Raw genomic sequence first — 18,194 nt, 5'->3', positions numbered from 1 at the left:
ACGAATATGACCTGCCCGAAGAAAAGTGCCGACGGGAAGCACTCCAAGCAAACAACGCCAAAAAAACAGGCGCTCTTTCAAAGGCAAATGGCTTTTCCACAAGGCAGAGAGGAGCCTTCTCCACATGAGGTCAGATTTGTGCATGCGCCAAAGGGCATTACAATGACCATCAAGCCATGGTTGTGGTAGAAGAAGAGCATAAATTCGACCTGTAGAAATATCTTGAAAAGGCGTTACTCGAAGGGCCCAATCAAACATGCGATCACCGTCAGGCAAAGGTGAAATAGGCAAAAAGTCCAGCAGCATGCTTTGAAGCTCTCTCCAAAACTGACGGTTGCATGCCCAATCCAAAACGGCGAGTAGCAAAGGGAAACTCAAAATCCGGCCTCATCGACCACACCCTCAACCACACAAATGCCATGTCCAGAGAGAAAGTAAGCCTGACGAGGGGAGCGGTCGACCAAAGTAAGAGAGAATGCCCGGCTCCAATGGAGACTTTCCAAACGAATCGAATCACCTTCCTGCCGAGGATTCCACGATAAATGCATCGTAACCTCTTTCCAGGCAGATACTAAAGTGGAAGCAAGAGGACATCCAGGAATGTGCCCTTCCATCTTGCCAAAAACCACCTCCCAGATAGAGGGTTGCCAATGGCCAAAAGCAGAAGTAACAACATGCTGACAGAGGAACGAATACATCAGAGTCCAAGGCTGAATTTGTTGCACAAGAGTAGGCAACAACATAGCTTTCCTCGCAAGAACATGTTTGCGCAAATCCAAGATATTAAGTCCACCAAGACGTTTAGGAGTGCAAAGCTTCTCCATCGACATCAAGCGTAATCCTTTTTTCAGATCATGAGTTTTCCACAAATACACACACACACACACACACACACACACACACTCTCTCTCTCTCTCTCTCTTTTTGTAACACACACACACACACAAGGATGTACACCCACATCATGGGTTTGGCTCTCTCTCTCTACAAACCCTAATCCGTAGTAGAAAACCGTCCTTTGTTGCGTACTGACCTGCTCTTTTCATCTCTCTCCCTACATCTTCAACAGCCCACCCTCTCCTCCTTTTCAGCTTGTTCGATCGTCATCAGGTATCTGTTGCATGTCTTGCTGCCTATCATGCACGACAGCCTTTGTGTGATGCTTGAGCGTGGTGGGATTCTTTCAGGTCCCCTTCTTGGGCTGGTTTGGATTCCTCTACCTCTCCCTCTTCCATTGTGGTTCTCGAACATGAAGAAGCAAGTTGACAAGGATGACCTCTGGAGCAAGCCATTCAAAAATCAAAAGAAGAAACGTGCGAGACTATCGACAAGATTAACCGCAATCTCCTAGGCACAATAAAGATGTTGGCTCATGAAAGCAAGATAAACATACTTGAAGGTCGTGTGACTGCCCAAGATGAGGAGATTGCATCACTCAAGAAGGTTCTTGCAGAGGTGCGATCATGAAACACACTTGAAGCGATTAAAGAGCAAGTGCGGGCAATCAAAGAGGGCGAGGAGCAACACAACGAAATGACGACTTCTTGGGTAGATGTTATTACAAAGACTCAATAGAAAGTGGACGAGGCTGAGAAATGGATCGAGGTTGCCAAGAAGGGGAAAGGCAAGGAAACAACGTCCACACCCACCATTATTAACTTGACACTAGAAGAAGAGCAAAGGAGACGTGTACGTGCCTTACATGTGAGAATTTGTGGCCTTAAATACAAAGATAATGTGGACGAAGAGGTAAAAGAACTCATGACTATGATGGGGGTTACTGAGCCGACTCATACAAGAGCTTGGAGAGTGGGCAATAAGAAAAATGGAAGCAATGGGGAAACCTCGAAGGAAAGGGCACTTATCCTTCGTTGGGAAGTCAACAACCAAGGATATAAAGAATTTTGATATGGAATGAGACTCCTTATTGGATGAGATTCTTCTGGGAAGCCAACGACGTAGAAAATCAAGAGTTCCGATTTGGAATGAGAAAATTGATTGTCCCTCGGATTGTCCATCGGAATGTCCCTCGGAATGACCCTAGGAAATTTTTGAGCTAACTTGAGTTGTTTTGCAGATATGCTATAATCGTGGACGATACTCTCTTTCAAGAAGGGGAGAGTGCTGATGTATCAAGCCACTGAAGAACGGAGCCAACCTGCAGATATTGGCCAAGAAGCCTAAACCCTAAGTGAAGAAGTAGATACTAGAGGTAGCAGAAGAAGTTTTACCAACTTGCAAAGTCTTGTTGAGTGGCCTATTTTTAAAGAGGAGTTCCGGCCAACTTATGGGACCCCGTCCGATGGGAGCCAAGTGACCTAAAGGGATTAAATAAAGCAAGACCACACACACACTCACACTCACACTCTATTTGCGTAGAAGGTGATGATGTGGCAATTGTACAGACAACCTGCAAAACGCGTTGTCTGACGACGTGGCAGCCTGTACAGATTTTTGTGATTTACGTTGGCTGATTTTAGTGCCAGACTTTGGACCAGATGCTTTTGAGTTTGACTGCTTTTCATGTAATTGCTTTCAAGGCCAAGGGCCTATAAATATGTGCACACTGCAAAGGGCTCATTCTTTCGTGATTTACGTTGGCTGATTTTTAGCGCCAGCTTTTGGACAAGATGCTTTCGAGTTTGACTGTTTTTCATGTAATTGCTTTTCAAGGCCAAGGACCTTTTAATATGTGCAAGGGCTCATTCTCTGGCACGCTTCGGTGAGAAGGTGCAGAGCGTGAGTACCGACATTGTATTGAGTTCAAGTAAAATACCGAAACGGGCGCCAAGGTTTAGAGCTAGTACTCTCTGGGGTGGAGATCCTCCACTCCGTGTCACGTGCTCTCTCTCTCTCTCTCTCTCTCTCTCTCTCTGTGATGATCAGGCTAGATACATGTGGGTGAGGCTGAGAGCTGACACAGGTCGATTTCTATATATTGCTATATGTTACTTCCCCCCCAGTACGTCAGTATATGCTGTATCCAGAGGGCAGTCGCCTTTCTCAATTCTAGATGATGATATATGGGAGTTTTCTAGGGATGGTGATATCATCCTCCTAGGAGACTTCAATGCTCGAACGGGCAACTGTCAGACAGTCTTCTACGACACCTCAGATGAGATGCTTAGAGAGTTGGATGTGGGTGAGCTGGGGTTTGACAGATGCTCACATGACAGAGAGCAGACTGAGTATGAGAGATACCTCACGGAGATGACGACTACACATGGGCTAGCCATACTTAATGGCTTACAGCGGTTTCCTGGAGCAGCAGGCTTCACATGCTTTCCACACAGACATGGGGCCAGTACAGTGGACTATGTTATGACACAGCCGAGCTTTATTCCTTGTATTCAGGATTTCACAGTGGGAGCCAGACCAGTGGGCGTAGCAGTGGATCATGCTCTCTTGACACTGTCCGTATCTTTTCAGTTTAGTACAGCCCAGAAATCAGGAGGCAGGTCACACACCCGTTATACATTTACACCAGAGACTGACTCGGTTTATACAGAGGCGATCTGGGATCGTCTATGCACAGTTGCTCCAGGCCTCTCAGTAGAGGAGTGCACTACTTTATTGACTGAGACACTACATGATGCAGCATCAGAGGCATACCCACACACTCAACCGGATCGGAGGCGACATTCTGGGAGCATGCCCCAGAATAGTTGGTATGATGAGGAGTGCAGAGAGATGAGAGCCCAGCTTCAGAGGGATCTTCATTTAGGAGTCATCACCTACAGACAGTCGCGGATTGCTTTCCGGCGCCTTGTGCGAAAGAAGAAACGAGCTTACCTGGCCCAGATGGAGCGAGACTTGTATCAGTTGTTCTTGAGTAGAGACTCAGGCGAGGCATGGCGACTCTTCCATGAGCACTCCCCTCCCCCAGTGATTACTTCTCCTGATGTGTGGGGCCAGTATGCGACATCGTTATATACGGTTCCTGGGCAGGATCCCCTTCCAGATCCTACAGAGCCATGTCCACCTACGAGCACCTTCTTTACCACTGAGATGGTAAAGAGAGCCATTGACAGGATGAGGACCAGGAGGGCGTACGATCATGACGGTCTAGTAGCGGAGCACTTTATACATGCTAGGGATATGCTGATGGAGGTTCTTGCAGTGTTGTTCAATCGTGCCATGTGTGAGGGATTACCTGAGACTTGGAGGTTGTCTACTATTGTGCCTATATTCAAGGCAGGTGATCCTACAGAGCCTGGAAATTACCGCACTATTATGGTTGGACACACACTGGCACGATTGTATGCATCCATTATTGAGCAGCAGTTGAGTAACTGGGCAGAGGGTGAGGGTGTACGGGCAAAGGGACAGGCAGGTTTCAGGAGGGGTTTCTCCACTCTTGACCATATTCTGACACTCAGAGCTATCATTGAGGAGGGCAGGTCACATGGGAGACGGATTTATTGTAGCTTTGTGGATTTCCGCAAAGCATTTGACATGGTACCGAGAGCTCGACTGATGCGCAGACTGTAGGAGATGGGGGTGCCCACAGTGTTGATTTGGGGGATTATGGCTTTATACAGATCAGTGATGGGACATGTACGCACCCCAGAGGGGATATCTGACTTAGTTCACTCCACTATCGGGGTGAAACAGGGTTGCCCATTGTCTCCTACTCTATTTGGTATGTATGTTGATGAGGTGTCTGATTACATTGACAGAGAGGGTGATAGAGGTGCCCAGCTGGCAGGGACGTGGATCCCATTGTTGTTATATGCTGATGATATTGTCTTGATCTCTGACTCACCAGAGGGTATGCAGCGACAGTTGGATGCATTACACAGTTTTGCAGAGGATAGTGGATTGTCTGTAAACCTTGGTAAAACCAAGGTCATGGTGTTTAACACCACACCGCAGTGGATCAGGAGATCGGCACCGACCTTCACGTATGGTCAAGAGATTGTGGAGTATACAGATGCATACACTTACCTTGGGATAGTCTTCACTGGGCCGAGGTTTTCTTTGGGGAGAGCAGCAAAGACTAGACTAACCAGAGCTTATGCGGCCTTGGGAGGCTTGGAGAGGATGTGTTCGCAGGTTCAGTTCCAGGAACCTCGGACAAAGTTATGGCTCTTTGATACTTTAGTAGCCTCAGTTATGATGTATGGGGTACAGGTATGGGGACCTTCTGTAGGCCAGGATGGTTGGAGACGTATGGAGAGGCCCTTGGTATCTACGATCTCCCGATTGATTAGAGCCAAGGCCTCCGTACCTCACGCGATCATTCGAGCAGAGCTAGCTGCCCCCCCCATGGAGATTGAGGCGCTTACCAGATCAGTGTCCTTTGTGCACAGCCTATGGGATACTACTAGAGACAGATATGCTAGATTGGCCCTTGAGTCTTCCAGACAGTTAGCTCTACAGGGGGACACTTCATGCTGGTATGCACAGATGACTTCATGGTTTCAGACGCATGGCTTCACCATGGACAGGTTGCCCCCTTTCCAGTATTCTCTTCAGGCACCCTCGCTGTCTCTTACACGGGTGGAGATCACTAGACTCATTCGTCAGGACCTGATCCAGCTCGACACCAGGAGGACATGGATAGAGCCGCCTCAGGAGTTGAGCACGAAGATGGCTTTCTATAGAGAGCATCTTCTCCACCTCACAGGAGATGGGTTTGTGATTCGACCCAGCTACATGGACACACATATGTCTCATGGTTTGTGTTGTGCCATTGGTCAGATACGCACATCCTCACATCAGCTCGAGATTGAGACTGGTAGATTCAGAGGGATACCAGCAGACAGCAGGATATGCCGATTATGCCAGAGAGAGCCAGAGACAGAGTTGCACTACATATGTCATTGCACAGTGTTCTATGAGATACGGGGGCGTTTCCACTGCTTATTCAGAGAGGGTTTTGGTCCTCTATCTAGGGTCATGAGTTATGAGGATCAGAGATGTCTTGGACTATATCTACTTGAGTTACACAGGTATAGAGACACTTTACTGGGGAGAGCTAGAGAGAGGCAGTCCCAGAGACACATTACAGATTTCTTTTCACTAGATATGGGACAGCCAGAGGAGCAGCCACCACTGCAGAGCTCGTCCCACACTCATTCGACCACTACTGGCACTCTCATCGACCGAGCATTGGAGCTATAGAGATACAGACAACCGCGACTGAGGAGAGGAGCTACACAGCATCGACGGAGACTACAACAGAAGATTCGAGCCATACTCTCTCGACATCCAGAGTGCAGATGAGGATGGATCCTCACCATTTCTTCCATCTTTGTTTCACACACTGTTACATCCAGTTTACCGGGTACCTATTGTATCAGCTGCTACACCCACGTAGTTTTAGATTGTAGTAGTAGTAGTAGTATTTTGTTCCACTTCTAGTTCTTTTCTAGTTCTTTTGTACCCAGACATGGTATTAGATTCACTATTTTGTAACTGATTGGTCTCATAGGTCATTTTGGCCTTTTGAAGACGTTAATATAACATTTCATTTCATTTCATTTCTCTCTCTCTCACTTTCAGTTTAGTTGTTATTGAAGTGCTAAAAGTCCGTTCTTTTCTATTGGCACGTGGTACTCGTCACGTGACAACAAACCCCCCCCCCCCCCGGAGCCATGTCCACCCGCATATGTGCTTTTTTCACCGTTGAGATGGTGAAGAAGGCCATTGATAGGATGAGGACTGGGAGAGCATATGATCATGATGGGTTAGTGGTTGAGCATTTTATACATGCCTGGGATCTGCTCGCAGAGCTTCTAGCAGTGATATTCAATCGTGCCATGTGTGAGGGCCTGCCTGATACTCGAATTTTATCTACTAGTGTACCTATCTTCAAGACAGGAGACCCTATGGAGCTTGGTTGGACACTCATTGGCACGATTGTATGCATTCATTCTTGAGCAGCAGCAGCTGAGTAGATGGGCAGAGAGGGCGGGTATAGGCGCAGTCATGCAGACAGGGTTCAAGAGAGGTTTTTGTACTCTTGACCACATTCTGACACTCAAGAGCATTGAGGAGGCAGATCGCATGGGAGATGGATCTATTGTAGCTATGTGGACTTACGCAAAGCATTTGACACAGTGCTCGGAGCTAGATTGATGCGCAGACTACAGGAGATGGGAGTACGTATAAAGCTGATTTGGGGGATCATGGCATTATACAGGTCAGTAGTGGGGCATGCATGCACTCTAGAGGGGCTATCTACATTAGTTCACTCCACTATTGGGTGAACCAGGGCTTCCCGCTCTCTCCTACTCTATTTGGTATGTATGTGGATGAGGTTTCTGACTATATTGACAGAGAGGGTGATAGAGGTGCACAGTTGGCAGGGACATGGATTCCACTATTGTTATATGCTAATGATATTGTGTTGATCTCCGACTCTCCGGAAGGGATGCAACGTCACTTGGATGCTTCACATAGGTTTGTTCACGACAGTGGTCTGTCTGTCAACCTTGGAAAAACCAAGGTTATGGTGTTTTACACCACCCCACAGTGGATCAGGAGATTAGCACCCGCATTCACATACGACCATAAGACAGTGGAGTATACAAATGCTTACACCTACCTTGGGTGGTCTGTAGTGGACCAGCTTTTTCATTGAGGAGAGAAGCAGAGACTGGTCTGACCAGAGCCTATGCAGAATTGGGTGGATTGGAGAGGATGTGTCCACAGACTCAGTTTCAGTAGCCTTGGACAGAGCTTGTCTTTTTGACACTCTTGTGGCTTCCACGTTGCTCTATGGAGTTCAGATATGGGGGCCTTATTGGGGACCATCATGGGAGGTTGGGTCGCACTGATGGATGGGGAGACATGGAGAAGCCTATGGTCCCTATGATCTCGCGGCTTATTAGAGCCAAGGCTTCAATACCACATGACATTATTCGAGCAGAGCTAACTGTCCCCCCACTAGTGGTTGAGGCGCTCACCAGATCAATCTTCTTTATACACCGCTTATGGGACCTCCCCAGAGATAGATATGTCCACCTAGCACTTGAATCCTCTTGACAGTTAGCTATGCAAGATACATCATGGTGGTATTGGGAGATGACATCATGGTTTCAGGTACATGGGTAACATGGACAAATTTCCCCCCTTGCAGAACTCATTGGATGCACCCTCTCTGACTCTTACACAATTCGAGATCACCATGCTCATCTGCGAGGACCTCACTCAGCTAGATACTAGGAGGGCTTGGATACAGTCGGCACATGAGCTGGGCACGAAGATGGATTTCTATAGAGAGCATCTTCTCTAGCTTACTGAGGATGGTTTTATGACGAGGCCCAGATACATGCACACTTACCTATCTCATGGGATACGATGTGCTATTGGCCAGATACGCATGTCTTCACACCAGCTTCAGATCGAGATTGGTAGATACAGTGGAGTATGTGAAGAGGCAAGGAAATGTCCCTTATGTCACATGGAGCCTGAGACAAAGTTGCACTACACATGCCACTGCCCAATTTACCATGAGATACGAGGCTCCTTTCACTACCTGTTGAGAGAGGGCTTTGGACCACTCTCTAGAGTCATGGGGTATGAGGACCAGAGATGTCAGGGATTGTTTTAGCTCTAGCTGCACAGACACAGAGAGCCCGATGAGAGGAGAGGCTAGCCAGTCTCAAAGACAAATGACAAACTTCTTTGGAGCGGACATTGGGTAGTCGGAGGAGCAGCTACCATAGCAGAGCTCACATTCTCCTCACACCAAAGGCACGTTGATCGATTGAGCGATCAAACTAGGGAGATCTAGACGCCCATGACTGCGAAGGGCTACACAACATCGACGGAGGCTGCATCATAGGATTCGGATCACTTTGGCCCGACATGCACGATGCCCGGCAGTGTGAGTTTGTAAAGGTGTTTTGTGGAGTGCAATTGAGTCGTTGTTGCCTCGCCTTATTGTTGTTTCCCCCTCCCCCCTTCTCTTTCTCTTGCTTTCATGGTTCTCCTCGGTGCCGGATGTGTGGAAGTGTGTGCCCCCCCCGACCTACGGTGTGTTGTGTGAGAGAATGAGATTGAGTGGTTATGAGTGTGTGTAAGGGTGGAGACAGGCCATGGCAATAGGTGTGCGTCGTGTGGTGGTTTTGTAGAGTGTGTGAGCAATGGCAATCGAGCAGGCGGTGGTTTGCTAGTGTGAGTTGTGTGTTTGAAGGTGTTTTTCGAGAGGATAGGGTTGCTGTGAATACCCTGAGCTACAGAGAGGCCCTTGTGTTTGTGCCAGGCATGTTCCCCAATTCCCCCTCTCCAATGTAGCAAAACAATAACAAAACTCAAGGCACCATCATATACTGGATTTCTCAAAAAAGAATTACAATATCAAATGAACAGTTACAATTCGTGCGACACAATTACATGGCAAGGCTAAGAGTTTTGTTTGATACAAATCAATTACACTCCTTTTTTATGCCATACAATGATAGTTGAATACACGTATCAGATCCTCATTTGTTAGCTTGCTCTAATGGATAACCATATTGTGGTTTAAATTCAAACCAAAGTAGCAAAGGAAGATGAAGTAAATATGCTTGTAGGCCATGTACAGTTTTCCTTGTGCCAATCGTTTTGCAAAGTCTCCACATTACACATTGAGCTTCTTGTAATATGAACTTCACACCTCTCGCCCCAAACTTGTGAAGAAGATGTTTCCACCATGAATTTCTCATGCATGCTTGTCTTGCACAATTCGGGCTTCCATGGTAACCTCCGATTCAATTCTCTTGGATGCTTGAATTGACACTCTTGGCCAATAACATACATTGTTAGTTTCCTTAACTGCAGCCTTCTTTACCATGTAGCCTCATCTTTTCAATTCTTGCAACCTTGAAAAAGTCATGTTTCTTTCCTTTTTCAGTGGCCATATATTGCAAACTCTAGCAGGGCATTGAATGATTGTGTTACAGGTCTTCCATGTGTGATCCACACTATCATTGTAGAACCACATGAATTGTGCCTTTGAGCTGCTACCATGAACACTATCACCATGCACACTATCAGCCCTTCCTTCCCTGGTTTGAATACCCAGAAGGCCCATTATACCCTGTACACAAAGTTTGAGTGCACTTGGACATTTGCAAGGGGTACTTGGTGAGTCTATCGCGATAGACAACTGAGGAAAAAATTTTGAGAAAATTTTTGAAACCAAGTATACCACTGGGTTTATCATTGCCTAAGAAGTGCACACATGAATTTTGGGCTCAAACTGACCACTTGCAAAAACATCAGATACAGAAACTTTCCAAATTACATCTCACTATTTTGGTCATAACTTTCACATACGGACTCTGATTCCAATTTTTTTTTAATCAAAATGTAGCTTGAGAGCAGCACTACAAATCTTAGAGTAAATTGACCAAAATGCAACCGGAAGTCAGGGGTGTCTAAAACCCACAATTTGAGAGAATTGTGAGAAAACGCTCACGATTTTGGACATAGTTTTGGATTTTCCTTGACCAAAACACTTGAACACATAGAGAGAGGTATTACTACAGCAAGCTAGATCTGTTAAGCCTAGAAGTCATGTCTACATCAGACTCAGACTCAGACTCAGCTTATACAAGCACATGGATTGCAGGGATAGATGAGCACTCGCCGAGAATAGATCTTCCAAACCTACAGTACATAAAGACCAGTTTTGTGGAGAGAGTTTGGACGTATAACCATGAAAGTGAAGGACTATATAGGTATATTAATGGAAATCAATTCAACCTTTACAGTTGCTTAGAGCCTTACCCAGATGAGCTGAAAGAGTACAAGCTCTTATATGTCTATATATACGAGGTCGACCAACAATGGACATCTTTATTTGTTGACAAGTATGGACGAGAATATAGAGCTGTAGAAAGCACAAATCCGCGAACCAAATTAGAGATGAGTGGATATTTGGTCAATGAAGGACCTCAGATACATCCACCAAACACAGGAACCTCTAAGAGAATTCCAAAGAGGGGACCACCGCCTGTATGTCCCACACTGAAATCCTGAATATTAGAGATGAAGCTTGGTGAAGTCATGACATAGTCTACTGTACTGGCCCCATGTCTGTGTGGAAAGCATGTGAATCCCCCAGATGAAGGAAAAATCTCTAGACCATTAAGTATGGCCAGACCATGCGTAGTCGCCATCTCTATGAGATATCTCCCATACTCTGTGTGCTCTCTATCCTATGAGTGTCTGCCAAGCCCCATCTCCGATATATCCATCTCTCTAAGCTGATCCGAATATTTATTTTGGCTTTAGGCATTTCTTTTACTTATTTTTCAAATGTTAGGTAGGGCAATTTACTAAGGGGTAACTTAAGGGTCCCCAAGCTAGTATATAAGCACCACATTGCCCCTATTATATAATCACTAATTTATTGCCCAGTTGGTTGGTTCAACTCTCTCTCCCTCTCTCTCTCTCTCTCTCTCTCTCTCTCTCTCTCTCTCTCTCTCTCTCTCGCGTGTATGCCTCCTCATTGCTCTACGTTTCCGTATTGTTGACTTCGACATGGTATCAGAGCCCTTGGCTCAGTGATTGCAAGGAGGGAGGAGATCGCCATGGATAAGAGGACTACTGAGCATGGAGGAGATTGATGAGATCCGCCAGCGATTGATGATAAGTCTCCTGTGATTTACTTGTTTTGATGATTGTATAGCCTGCTCATCTTGTACCAACCTTTGTAAACACAACATCGATGGAGGCTGCATCATAGGATTTGGATCACTTTGGCTCGACATGCACGACGCTCGGTTAGACTACTGAGCATGGAGGAGATTGATGAGATCCACCAGTGATTGATGATGGATCTCCTGTGATTTACCTGTTTTGAGGATTGTATAGCCTGCTCATTTTGTACCAACCTTTGTATCAGCTCTAACATTGTGCTGTATTTGCCCTTATTCACTACTTTCACCTCCCTACTCATATCCTACACAGTTCCAGCTAGCTGCTTAGCTCACATCTAGCAGTTTAGGATTCTATAGTACACCTTTTCTCAGTATCTTCTTATTTTTGTTACTCAGACATCATAGCTACAGGGGACGGAGGGGACGGCTGCTAGAGAGGTGGGACGCCCGATTCTAGGACGGTGACGGGTGGGGACGTGTTGGGACGGACGGCAGAAGGGATGCTAGCTGGGGACACAGCCTAAACTTCTCGGAGACGGCAAGTCAACGGTCAACATTTTTTAAAATTTAAAAAAACTGACCGTTTCTAACGGCTAGTTTGCATTCAACAACTATATTTTTTAAGTTGGAAGCTTTCAAGCCTATAAAAGCCACCCTATGGGTCTTTATTTCTCAAGCTCTCCACCTGAACTTTTAAGTTTCAAGCCAATTGCTCTACGCCGTAGGTCGTTGCTGGTCGATCTACCCTCTCCTCTCTACCTTCACCTCTATGGTCTACCCTCTCCTCTACCCTCGAGTCTCCTCTCTACCATCACCTCTATCCTCAAGGCTCAAGCCTCAAGCTCTCCACCTACTCGCTCGTTCCTCTACTCTCTCAAGCTCTCATCTACTCTTTTGAGTCTCAAGGGCCAAGGCTCTACGGCGTACGATCTACCTCTCCTCTCTACTTTCAAGACTTCAAGTTCATCCTCACAAGTAACCTCTCCTCTACACTCTCCACCATCATGTCATCTCAAGCTAACTCCTCTTCTCAAGCCGGCTCTTCTTGAAGGAGGCCCGCCATGCAAACATGGTCATGGTGGGATGAAGTCGACTCTACCGAGTGTGGTCAACGTGGTGGTTGAAGACCATGGACATGCAAGCTATGTCCGTACAAAAGAGTGGGTGGTGCAAACAAAATGCGAGCCCACCTTCTTCATGAACCCGCCACGAGGTAAAGTTTTACCCACACATTAAACCCTTGAAGACGATCGAGCTTCTTGAGAAGCTCGTGGTGTATGAGGCCGCCAAAGCGGCCAAGAAAGGTCGTTTTGTTGCTGTTGATCCCCTATCAAGACAAAAAAGAGCATGTTGTGTTAGTATGGAGACCTCACAATGAAATACAAAATAAGAGATTGCATAAGTCACAATGCACACTCACTGCGAAGCATGGAAGGCAATGTGGTCGTGAAAGAAGAATCGGGCAACCGACATATCCACTTCTTCCCTCAATTTAGGATTCCAATTTTCGTTGAGGGTGCTTTGGCGATGCGCAATGGAAGCCCCCGATGTGGTCTCCATACTTTCGAACCATGGTTACAAAATTAGGGAATGCGGCCCCTCTTATGTGCCACCTTCATCGGAGAGGCTTCGCACCACCCTCCTTGAAGCTTGCCATGGAGCAAATGGTCCAATCAATGAAGGATTTGTGGGAGACCAATGGCGTCTCTCTCCTCATAGATGGATGGGGCGAAACCCGCAATCGGTCCATCCATGGAATGGTGGCCTATTCTCGGGGAGAGATGTACTTTGTGGAGTCACATGATGCATCCGACACTGGCAAGGCCGCGGAGATGCTTGTTGCGGAGTGGACAAGCACCATAGAGATCATTGGCTCGGAGAATGTCCTTTGTATGGTTGCAGATGGAGAGCCGTCAAATAGGGCAGCAGGGGCTATTAGTGAGGGCATGTATCCCACTATCCATGTCAGATTTTGCATGGCGCATTGCCTCAACAACCTCCTCAAGGACACAGGGAATGCTTGCTGTTCTAGGCCGTATTCATCATGAATAACACGGGCACCTTTAGGTCATCCCAAAACGACAAGAAAAATTCCACAGTAAGACCATCCATTCGGAAGCTTTCCAACGACCCAATCAAGCAAGGTGGCATACAATTCCGTCTCAGTGAGAGTGGCTTCCAAGTCTTGAGCGTGTTGTGGTGAAAGAATGGGAGTAACATGCGGTAGGAACAATTGACGCGCCTGGCAAGCTTCTCGTGTGGGAGGTAAGGGAGCTCGAAAGAGCTTGCCATAATGCGAGTGCAGAGACTGTGCCAACTTTGGTAAGGAAGAGGTCCACTCTCCGGATGGAAGTTTAATTCTCTTGATAGCTTGAGACTACCGAGGATGATGCAAGTGCTAGAAGAATTGTTTCGAAGCACAACCTTTATCAGTAAATGCCAGTAGGGGAGCGCGAGTTTGCCACTTGGCCAATTTTCTCTCATCATTATGACGTAACATAGTGTGGGCAAAAAGCAACTCAGTCAACTAAGTCTTAGTAAGAGGAAGTGTTGGTCAAGTGCATCAACCTTTGACAGGTATCTTTTGCCTGCTTAACTTGGTCTCACAATTGTGACAAATAAAACCTACCATAATCCTGGACAACACATTGAACGCGCATAACAAAGTGAAACTAGGCTTTATCCATATCAAGATGCATTTGAGAAGTTAAAGGCGGATTGATATCCCCAATCATATAGCGGAAAAGGTCATGCTTGAGATAAGCATTATTGACATGCAAAAGACGCTTCCTGGGAAGGGAGGCATTAGCAGAAAAGGATCCAAAGCGCAATTTCAAACAAATGGGAGCATGATGTGAGAGGCACAGGGTATAATCAATCCTCATGTCACATACGAAATCATCATATTGCTGCATATTGAAAAGATACCAGCGATCTAGGTGAGCGCGATACATAGATTGAGCATTATGTTTAAATGTGATTCTGGGTTCATCCGCATTCAGAAGAGACCATAAATCCGAACCATGACAAGTCAACATAAAATGAACCCATGATTGACGTTCCACATGAAGCATGTGAGAGTGCCGAGTAGTATTGTCTGCGATATTCGGAGCATTATTAAAATCCCCACGGAGAAATGCATTGGAACGCCAAGAATACGAGGAGACGGCACTCCGTAGCTGTGCTCGATCAATAGACACTGTGTATGCATACAATCCCCTAAATTCAAATACTTCCCCATTAACAATACATTGGACAACCATCCATCTCTCATTTGGGTCATTAGAGACTACAGTCGGGAAGAGCTCATGCTGAACGAGCATAAGCACTCCATAAAAACTAGCTGATCTTGCATAAGCTATCCAAAAACCTGCAAACTAGGAAGTTTGTCCGGCAAAATGGTGCTGGGTATGCTCTTGAAGAACAACTATGTCCGCCTTACATGTATGTACATAGTGCAAAGTGAGTCGTCACTTGTCGTGGTTACATAACCCTTGCACATTATATGAGATGCAATTCAAAGAACTATGCATTTTGTACAATAAATAGAGTGGGCGAGGAAACAAGAAAAAGAGACTCAAGCATTTGTGCCCATTGGCACAACCTCATCTGGAGTGGGCACATGAGGTGGTGTAGCATAACCTTGACTAGGAGTGCTCAAGACATGGACACCTTGCGATGAAGAGGCTTCCCTTGTAACTACTTCTTTGTAGGAAGGAACAACTTTATCCCAAGCCTCAACCAAAGAAGTGTTATCATTACAAGGGAGTTTTTTCTGAGGGACGTTCTTCCATGGAAGCACATAGTTACGAGAAGATGTCAAAGTGCGGGCTTTAACGGTTTTCTTCGGCACCAGCCAAGTCTGAGAAGCTGCAACCTGTTCTTTGTCTTTATCATCAGCATTCGGAGAAGTAGGAAGCGGCTGCAATTGTGCTTGCTTTCCTTTGCCTTTTGTCGTCCTAGCCATTGGTGGTGGAAACTGATGGACCTTTGATCAGTGGCTCGGCAGAAGATTTCGGAGGTTGTGGAGACGGAGCGTAAGGGACAGCTGAAGGAGGTGGTTGCAGATTTGGTTTCGAACATTTGAAGTGCATATGACCAAATTTGCCATAACGAAACCAAGAATTTGCAAAACTTACCCCATTTGAGCTTGAATGGGCGCTTTCCAACCACTATATCCCCCGAATGAACCGAAATGCCTGCTGGTATAGGAATGTCAGTGTCCCACAAAATACAAATACGATTTTTGTTGGCATCCAACTTAGGAGGGCAGATACTTTGCCCAACTGAGCACTTCCCCACACCAGCTATTATAGTAGCATACGGGGTGAGTATGCTACTTCTCTCTACATGGCCCGGACCAGCAGTTATTGCTAGATCCACCAGACGCATGACCACTCACTTCTGCTTTCTTTACTGTGGGGATGGTAAACAAGGCTATTAATAGGATGAAGATTGGGAGAGCATATGACCATGATGGCTTGGTAGTTGAGCATTTTATACATGCGAAGGATCTTTTGACTGATCCTCTTGCATTGATGTTTAATAGAGCTATGTGTGAGGGTTTCCCTGAAAGAGAGGGCATCCGAGCGCCAAGCCAAGCTGGTTTTAGGAGGGTTTCTCTACCCTAGATCACATTCTCACACTACAAGCTATTTTTGAGGAGAGCAGATTTCATGGGAAGAGGATTTATTGTGGCTTTATGGATTTCTGCAAAGCTTTTGATATAGTTTCGAGGGGCAGATTGATGCACAGTCTGCAGGAGCTGGGAGTCCCGATAGAGTTCATATGGGGAATCATGGCCTTGTAGAGGATAGTTACAGGATGAGTGCGTATGAGAGAGTAGTGCGAACAGCAGCTGAGTGATCAGTCTGACCACTATCCCAGGTAGAGAGTTCCTAGGTATGTATAGGAAAATCTGTAACACGGCTCCTTATAAATTCCAACTTTAGAATCTTGACAATATTGAGAGGGATGCATGAGAGACTAGACTGAGTTTCTCCATGAACAAATGAAAGGTAGACCCATTCCCTATGTTCCAATGCTTTGATGGCCTTGACTATGTGCAGCTAATTCTTCAAACAAAAATATGGTGCCATTGGACAACAAAAAGAAATTATATTTTGTGACATTTTTGCTGATTTATCATTAGTGTACCTTTTCAGATTGAACTACTGAAGAAAGAAGTTAGAGGTCTAAAATCAGTTCTGTCATCTTATGATGAAGAAGAGGCATTATTCATGTCCCAAAAATCTAATGAAGTGATTCAGTCATCAGATTCACGAGGAAGAACAAAGGAGGAGCGTATTCAGGTATTGTTATTTCAACACTAGCCTAATTGTCTTTGTGAAGCTGATTGCTTTGAGGTCTTTGCTTTTCTACTACATGTCAAGCAGGTTTCTGGGGTATCCAAAGCCTTTCTTTGTGCTTGAGTTCTATGATGAGTGGGAAATAGACATAGTCAAAAGCATCACATGCACATGATTCATTTTCATGAGGATAGATGTAGATCCTCGTCTTTGAAGCTTTAAATGAGTTGACCTTGAATCTTTGGAGGTAATAAAAATAGTGGCAAAACCTTGATTGAAATGCAGTCTTATGAAGCAGTGACATGCACTTTTTTTTGGAGGTATTTTGGTGCATTCATTGAATCTTACGGCAATGTATATCAGCATTGGTAGATATAATCTGTCTAATACGTGGTCCGAGATCTCCGGTTGAGAGTTTTGGGTGCTATCATTAACATTCTAAACAGGTGTTGGAGGCTTTGCTTCAAGATATTCAAAGAGAAGGGGATCTCTTACGAACTGAACTTGCGAGTGCAGAGTTGAAGGTGCGGCTTTCTTTCCATATCCCAAATAGGTTTCAAATTCATATTTGTGCCTTGCTAGTCAAATGTCTCAAGTCATAACAGAGGGTAAGATGGCCATTGAGGACCTGCCGAATGATATATTATCTTGCTTTGCAACTACTGCATGGGTACTTAATGATCAATTAACTGTAGTGACCGTGAAATTATAAATAGATACAAAATCTTTACTCATGCCATTGATCATTCTGTTAGTTGGAAGCTTCTTTGTGTAGTCTGTATTGAAGCTGCATGCTATTCTGGGAATGATAATTCATTGTTTAAACCTTATTGCAACCTGTTACCTTGCTGCACCCAATGTCCCCCTGCACATCACCGTCTGCATTCCAAATTTTTAATGACCTCACGCAAGAATCATGTTTTGTAGCATTATTGGTTCAATTGCTTATCGTGCTCATTGCCAAATGCATACTTCCTGACCTGTATGATCTCCTTTGTCTTTGTGTAAAGCCAATCTAAGAATGTCAGCCATGTTTTTTGCTCTCCTGGTTTGTGCCCTTTTATCCCAAGCATGCCGTGAAAAGCCAGTCTTTGTTTTGAACTTGGGTCCTTTGACGGTTGTGCAGTTGGGGCGTGGGGATTATGATCCTTCTTGCACCAAAGTTGTACATATGGTGGAGAACTTGGATGCCAATTCGGAAAAGAAAGTGCTGCTGGCAGAGATTCAGAGGCTGCAGGAAAAAATCAAGGCCCTAGAAGAAGAGACATTTAGCTCAGGTATAAATTTG

General features: G+C 45.5%; 1 protein-coding gene across 8 annotated transcripts in view; it reads left to right on the top strand.

Annotated features, from left to right (window-relative positions):
* The window catches only part of MAD1 (mitotic checkpoint family protein), a 157,664-nt gene that overhangs the window by 78,043 nt on the left and 61,427 nt on the right, over positions 1–18,194 (top strand). For all 8 annotated transcript variants that reach the window (XR_015185111.1, XR_015185110.1, XR_015185109.1 and 5 more), the window contains exons 9-11: positions 16,763–16,909; positions 17,353–17,430; positions 18,033–18,183. Coding sequence is in view for 3 of the 8 variants with exons in the window: in XM_086488696.1 (XP_086344822.1) it covers positions 16,763–16,909; positions 17,353–17,430; positions 18,033–18,183 (376 nt within the window). In the remaining 5 variants the exon portion in view is untranslated. The remainder of the gene's footprint in view (positions 1–16,762; positions 16,910–17,352; positions 17,431–18,032; positions 18,184–18,194) is intronic.

The sequence above is a fragment of the Adiantum capillus-veneris genome, chromosome 18, assembly GCF_014529385.1.
Source record: "Adiantum capillus-veneris isolate H3 chromosome 18, ASM1452938v2, whole genome shotgun sequence".
In the NCBI taxonomy this organism is placed as follows: Eukaryota; Viridiplantae; Streptophyta; class Polypodiopsida; order Polypodiales; family Pteridaceae; genus Adiantum; species Adiantum capillus-veneris.
Note: the sequence above shows the minus strand (reverse complement) of the source record. Positions and strands in the feature narration are given on the sequence as shown.